General features: G+C 31.6%; 1 protein-coding gene across 1 annotated transcript in view; it reads left to right on the top strand.

The window, feature by feature from the left end:
- The first annotated feature begins 3,843 nt into the window (after positions 1-3,843).
- Positions 3,844-7,333, top strand: part of LOC108686365 (N-alpha-acetyltransferase 15, NatA auxiliary subunit) — a 41,595-nt gene continuing 38,105 nt past the window's right edge. The window contains exons 1-8 of the mRNA XM_018191634.1: positions 3,844-3,998; positions 4,305-4,652; positions 4,766-4,900; positions 4,978-5,122; positions 5,199-5,456; positions 5,556-5,866; positions 6,332-6,613; positions 6,730-6,943. Coding sequence (XP_018047123.1) covers positions 3,942-3,998; positions 4,305-4,652; positions 4,766-4,900; positions 4,978-5,122; positions 5,199-5,456; positions 5,556-5,866; positions 6,332-6,613; positions 6,730-6,943 — 1,750 coding nt within the window. The 5' untranslated portion in view covers positions 3,844-3,941. The remainder of the gene's footprint in view (positions 3,999-4,304; positions 4,653-4,765; positions 4,901-4,977; positions 5,123-5,198; positions 5,457-5,555; positions 5,867-6,331; positions 6,614-6,729; positions 6,944-7,333) is intronic.

The following is a 7,333-nucleotide window of genomic DNA, read 5'->3' as shown; positions in this document are numbered from 1 at the left end:
ATATATATATATATACAAAATTTTTTTTAATTTTGTTTTAGAGACGAAGACATCAAAGAAGAAAGACAGATAAAATGCAGAAGAACAAACATAAAAAGAAGTTGAAGAATCTATATGGACTTATGGTCCTATTAAAGGATATAATATCAAATTACATGAATCTTCATCATGTAAGACTAAATAATGAAGATGAAAGTGATGAAGATAATTCATCTTTGTACAATATGTCTTTGGACGATTCATCCTCGGATTCAGGCGTTTCGTCTTTAAATATTTCGTTTCCATCAAGCATTTCGTCTTTAGATATTCCGTCTTTAGACACTTCGTCTTCCAGCGATTCGTCTTCAGAAGATTCGTTTTCAGATGTTAATTTAGAAGATATATTTCCAGAATATTTACTTCCAAAATTTATTCCCAAAATAAGCCAGAACATTTATTGTCTTATTCAAAACGAACAATACTGTTAAATTTAATAATATTAACCGATTTGCAGGACAATCTGATGTACTATGACATTGCACTATATTGTTTAAAGTTTGTTTTATTCCTTGATTTTCGAGTTTATATATGCAAGATTTTTTTTTATTTTGTTTTAGAAATAAAAAAAATCAAATATAAAGAAATATCATTCCAAGTACAATCAAAGACTAGGACCTATGTAGGGCACACAGCGAAAGAGATATTGCGCAGCATTAAAGAGAAGAAACATCATCAATGTTATTATTTCTCTAATAATTCGCAATATATTTAATAACGATAATAAAATCAATTATTGTGCAAAATTGAGAAACAGAGCACACAGAGATTGGACACTTTGTAAGGAAAATGCCGATTATATGACTTCTTCACACAAAAGTAACCCCCATTCCTTGGCAATACAGTCAGAACAATCGGTCATGTGACGGTCCACATATACTTACTAAACCAGGAGCTCATGTTCGTGAGTAGTATCATGATGTAAAAAGACAAAGTATATCAACATCATGTATGTGTAATAGTCCATGGTTTCAACCATCAATAAGAATGGGTCGTTCGAAATGTAGTCTTATTAAGCGATTGATTCTTGTGGATTCATGAATAAGAATCAATTGCTTGATGAACAAGCCACATTTCGAAATCCATCGATAAAAAAGTGTTGCAATCTTTCTGTGACGATTGTACATATATACTAACAAAAAGATATCCCAATTATAATAACAAAAATACAATTTTCAATGAAATATGTACATACATACATTAGATCATTTATTTGAATCAAACTAGTTTGAATTGAACAGTTAAACTGAATAATAATCGATATCAAATAATAATAATAATAATTGATATCAAAGCAACTGTACATAGCTGTTAAGTATTTGTGAAGTAATCAAGTAACTGTATTAAGATTCGGTGACTTGATAAATTATGATCGTTAATATATTTTAAGGGTACATATTCTCGTGTAACCACACTAAAAATAAGGTTTTTTTGGAATTGACGCAGTTGAAAAAATGAGATGACCAAATGATTGACACTATATCTTGAGAACCAATAGTCAAAAATTAAAAAATAAAATTTTTTCTTAAAGTTTATTTGCGTGGAGACCAGAATTATTGAAAAATATTGAAAATTCGTGAGTTGACAAGTATTTTTAGAAAATAATGCAAAAAACGCTTTTTTTTAGCTCAAAAAAGTTGAACAAAAATTTAATTTTTAGTGAAATCGATTTATTCTGGTTTACGCGACTAGTCAATACTAGTCAAATCTACGAATACAATGCCGCAAGAATTTTTAAAATTGATCGGTCAGTTTTTCTGAAATCGTGTAAAAAAAAACAATGTTTTGAGAAAAACGCGTTTAAAGTTTTTAAAATAATTAAACTATTTACTATTAATCAGCGATTCCTGGTCCATAAAATAGGCCTTCAATTTCCTCAAATATAAAGAAGAACTTTTGGTTCTAGTGTTGTTAATTCTTCGAATTTCTTTTTGAAATTTTGAAAACAAATACAAATAGACTTTTGGCTGTAGAATCGTTAATTCTCCAAATTTCTTTTTGAAATTTGAATAGTACATTGTTGAAATGTAGTATATAAAATCGAAATATGCAATAAAAAAAATTTTTTTGAAAATTTTACACGAGAATGTATCCTTAAGCAATTGTAATATATTTCATATTAATTTTTATAGTCTTCAGAGTTCACTGCATCTCGATTTTTCCGAAATTAATGTATTTTTTCACAAGATTTCAATTTTATCTGAATAAAAATATCCAGTATTGTAATAAATAGAGAAATGAATCGAGCAAGAATTTAGTATTCATAATCACAAATTATTTCTTTCACATAAATTAATTAAATATTTTGTTAAAGTTCTGACGCTGCAACCTCGATTTTTTTCTATTCGAATATTTTTTATGTTGAAATATCTTAAAAAGTGATATACCGCATCGCAATATACAAAATATTATGTAATACAACGAATTATTATAATTGTAATAATATTTCGTTCTGTGCTGAAGAAATATTCGTATCTGTGCTATATTAAAAATTGATAATTCATTATCCACTGATTCATGTTTTATCCATTGATAGCAAACAATTAGAAATAGCAATACATGAAATTGCTAACATTTTGTATTAGCACTTGTATTATTATTTTTAAATAAAATAATTAAAATCAAAGAAATAATTCTCTCATTCCAAAGGCATTTTTGCACATTTGTATTATTCCAAATACTTTTACATTATTTATTAATTATATTATTTTTGTGTGCTTGTATTATTCCAATTATTTTTATATTATTTTTTCAAACATTTTAGGTATATATGATCGTATGTGATTATTTCGTGTTCAAATTGCGCGGGTGTATTCAGCTATGTTCAGCGGACTCAACAGTTGAATGACCGCTCGCTGTTATTAGTGCATTCTTTTAGATCCAATCAGCATTTTAAATCTGAGAAGAATATATCAATAGCAGCGAGCGTTCACTCACTATTGAGTCCGCTAAACGCAACCATTGGTTCCATTCGTATAGCCATTACTGTGCACCAATGGGCGCATTCAGTAGACACAACAGTTAAATAAGCGCTCGCTGCTATTGATGTATTCTTCTAGATCTAAAATTTTGATTGAATAAGCTAAAAGAATACATAACTGGAACGAAAATTTATGAATTACGCCGATAAGTTTAATCGTCTGATTAGTCCATTGGAATTGACCAATTGCATTTATCATTTCGTTTGACAACAGATGCGATTGGCAGATTCAATTCCAATGGACTAATCGGACCATTCCAATGGACGATTAAACTAATCTGCGTTTCCTAAAGTTAATCATACACAATTTTCGTAACAATAACTGTAAACATAATATAGATTTTCGATCAATCGCGATTCGTCCGTAACCATAATCATAACAATCGAGCGACGATTGATCGAAAACCTTACTGTTACTATTACGGAAAATGTGTGTGACTAGCTTTAGATTCGTTTTCACAATATATGATTACTTAAAAATTAAAGGATACCAACCGGTTATAGGATTCATCAATGAAATTCATTCATAAATTTTTTGGTTACCTTTAATTTTTAGATAACTATATATTGTGAAATCGACCTAATAATGAATCTTTAGTGTACTTTTATAGAACTGTTCTATTATACTAGTTCAAATGAAATATTAATCAGAGTCTGGAAAGTATTTATTTTTAATGTGTATTTATCGACACACGGATATGCACTTGAAGGAAACAATCTTCTCGAACTCGATTGAGGATCGATTAGTGCGTTATCGCCGGTTGAATCGTGCGGCACCGTGGCAGCAACATTTCCGGCGGAACAGCATTGTCGCGGATGATCACGTGATCGAGGATCGACTTCTTCGTTTGTGGCCACGAGGTTTTGTGGTAAAAATTGAGTTTACCGGGTGGAAAAGGCCCCCTATTTTTGTAGTTATACAAAAATGCCCTCCAGCAACCCGTTGCCACCCAAAGAAAATGCCCTGTTCAAGCGGATCCTGGTGAGTAACGGCTGATCAAAATACTCTGTTTTGGACCCCACTCTCCGGCAAGCAGAGTGCATTTGCCGTGTTCTAATGATAAAGCATTTCCTCGGGGGAGTAAAACGGCAAAAGGTCACTGGTGACCGCGTGACGCAACCGCTTGCTTGACGTTATGCATGAAAACCCGTCTCGCTCAGCGACATTCTGCAACGATCTGCAACGTCGATTCTCGCGCGAATACAAGACAAAATCCACCGAACCCCCCCTCCTATCTAACCCTATAAATGCCTACAAATGCATCTTCTGATATATGTTCTCTTACAGAGATGCTACGAACACAAACAATACAAAAATGGGCTGAAGTTTGCAAAACAGATCCTGTCAAATCCCAAGTTCAGTGAACATGGGGAGACCTTGGCGATGAAGGGTCTCACTCTCAACTGTCTGGGCCGTAAGGAAGAAGCCTACGATCATGTGCGTCGTGGTCTTAGGAATGATTTACAGTCCCATGTTTGTTGGCATGTTTATGGTCTTCTGCAGCGTTCTGACAAGAAATACGATGAAGCTATCAAGTGTTACAGAAACGCACTCAAGTGGGACAAAGATAATATTCAAATCCTTAGAGATTTATCATTGCTACAAATCCAGATGCGGGATCTGGAAGGTTATAAGGTAAATATTTAGCATTTATCTCTTTTATTGCAAGTTCTTACTTTGTCACACATATTCTAAAGCTATATTGGATTTTAATTATATATTTATGAATATATATTGATTTGTCATAGGATACCAGATATCAGTTGTTTATGTTACGTCCTACTCAACGAGCTTCTTGGATCGGATTTGCTATTTCATATCATTTGTTGAGAGATTATGAGATGGCATTGAAAATTTTAGATACTTTTCGAAATTCTCCAATGGTATGTTATTTATACATAAAGATCCTTTATATAGAAATAAAAATATTGTATAATAAAAATATTTATTATATCTACAGATTTGTTATGATTATGAACATAGTGAGTTGTTGTTATATCAAAATATGGTCATCCAGGAATCAGGAGAATGTGAACAGGCGTTAAAACATTTAGACAAGTATAGTGATCAAATTTGTGACAAGGTTACTGTCAAAGAAACTTATGGTAAATATATAACATGGTTATTCCAATTGTATTTTTACTTGAATATTTCTTTAATATTTCTTGAATCATTTTCTAGGTAAATTAAGACTTCAACTGAAACAGTATGCAGAAGCAGAACAAGTTTACAAGGAGCTATTAGATATTAATCCTGAAAACACAACGTACTATACTAGGCTAGCAGAGGCTGAAAGACACTCTTCACCAAGCGAAACGTTGCAAATGCTCCAAAGATACGAAGAACTCTTTCCTCGAGCATTAGCACCGCGCCGTTTGCAACTTAATTATGCGACAGGAGATGAATTTAAAGTCTTAGTTGATCGATATTTACGAAAAGGTAAATTTTTTACAAAAAAAATTTCTTTGCACATGCAATTATTTATTCAAATAATATTTTTACAATGTCATGTATTTAATTGGATTTATTTCTTTCTAGGACTTCACAAAGGTGTACCACCGTTATTTGTGAACCTTCGTTCATTATACACTGATAAGGAAAAGGTCGAAATCATATCATCTCTACTTGTGCAATACAAGGAGGCATTAAAACTTCACGACCACTTTAGCGATCAAGAAAAAGATAATCCACGAGAACCAGCATCCGCGTTATTATGGACTTATTATTACCTAGCGCAACATTACGATTACCTCGGTCAAACGGAAAAGGCATTGATTGAGATTGACGCTGCCATAGATCATACTCCTACGCTTATAGAACTTTTTGTTACCAAAGGACGCATTTATAAGGTAGAATCTTACATATGTAAATGCAGTATTATTTGCAGTATTACTTTGTAGCGTTATAAGCCTTGAAGAACCATAATATTCTCTGGCTTTATTATAATAGAAATTTTTATGGGAAAGGATTATGAGAATTATAAGTTTATTTTTAAAACTTTTGTGCCATTTAAAAATTTCTTCAAGAGATAACGTAATATTGCTATTCTATTATTACTTATCCATAATAATCTTGAATTAAATTTATATTTTGGATATTTGTTTGTATTGAGTGAAATATTTTTCCATTCAAAATTCCTAGTATTATGCGAGGTGAAAAGTCACACATATGAGATTCGAACCTGGATTTTTGGTTTGATAAACAACTGTTGCAGTGAGCTATTTGACACCTCGCATAATCGGTACACAAATATTTATTCTAAAGAATAATGTGGAATATATATGTGGTCTAAATAGAATTTCGTATGTTAATAGCATGCGGGTAATGTTCAAGAAGCTTATAAGTGGCTCGATGAGGCGCAGGGGTTAGATACGGCTGACCGATATATTAACTCTAAATGTGCCAAGTACATGCTTCGTGCGAATCTTATTAAAGAGGCGGAGGAAACATGTGGGAAATTTACGAGAGAAGGAGTTTTAGCTATGGAAAACTTGAATGAAATGCAGTGCATGTGGATTCAAACAGAAGCGGCCAACGCATATAAACGTCTTGGAAAATATGGAGAAGCATTAAAAAAATGTCACGAAGTTGATAGGGTAGGTAATAGTATATTATACTATTGTAATATATATTGTATGTGTATATGTGTGCGCGCGCGCATTCAACTTAAAATGTATACGTTATATATCTCTTGTACCATGATTATTTGCAGCATTTTTCGGAAATCATAGAGGACCAATTCGACTTTCATACATATTGTATGCGGAAAATGACGTTGCGATCTTACGTGGGTCTCTTAAGGCTAGAAGACGTTCTTCGAGCTCACCCATTCTACTTCAAAGCAGCAAAATGTGCAATGGAGGTTTATTTGCGGCTACATGATTATCCTTTGCCAGATCCAGCGCAAACGCAAGAAATCGACACTGGTGAGTATTATTTATCAAAATAATTTTTTTGAACAGCCATGCATAGTATATCTTTTATAAATTTTTAATCTAAATCCAATTAAACGCCATGCAGATTATGTCACAATTTAAATTTAATTTAATTTTAATTAAAAAATTTAAATTTAATTTAATTTTTAAGTGGTGGATAGGTGGAATAGTAACAGTATTGGCTGTTCAAATGTTACGACTTATTTAAAGAAACATATATTTACAAAATTCTTTAATTGAATTGATTACATTGCAATTAAATACATTATACATATATACACATATACAAATATACTTTGTTGGTATATTTGTATAATATTATTTGAAAAAGATTTTATACGAAAAATTACAAATAATGTCAATTATATAATATTTAATACG

Source organism: Atta colombica, unplaced genomic scaffold (genome assembly GCF_001594045.1).
Source record: "Atta colombica isolate Treedump-2 unplaced genomic scaffold, Acol1.0 scaffold176, whole genome shotgun sequence".
In the NCBI taxonomy this organism is placed as follows: Eukaryota; Metazoa; Arthropoda; class Insecta; order Hymenoptera; family Formicidae; genus Atta; species Atta colombica.
The sequence above is the reverse complement of the archived record's forward strand: the minus strand, read 5'-3'. Positions and strand labels throughout refer to the sequence as shown.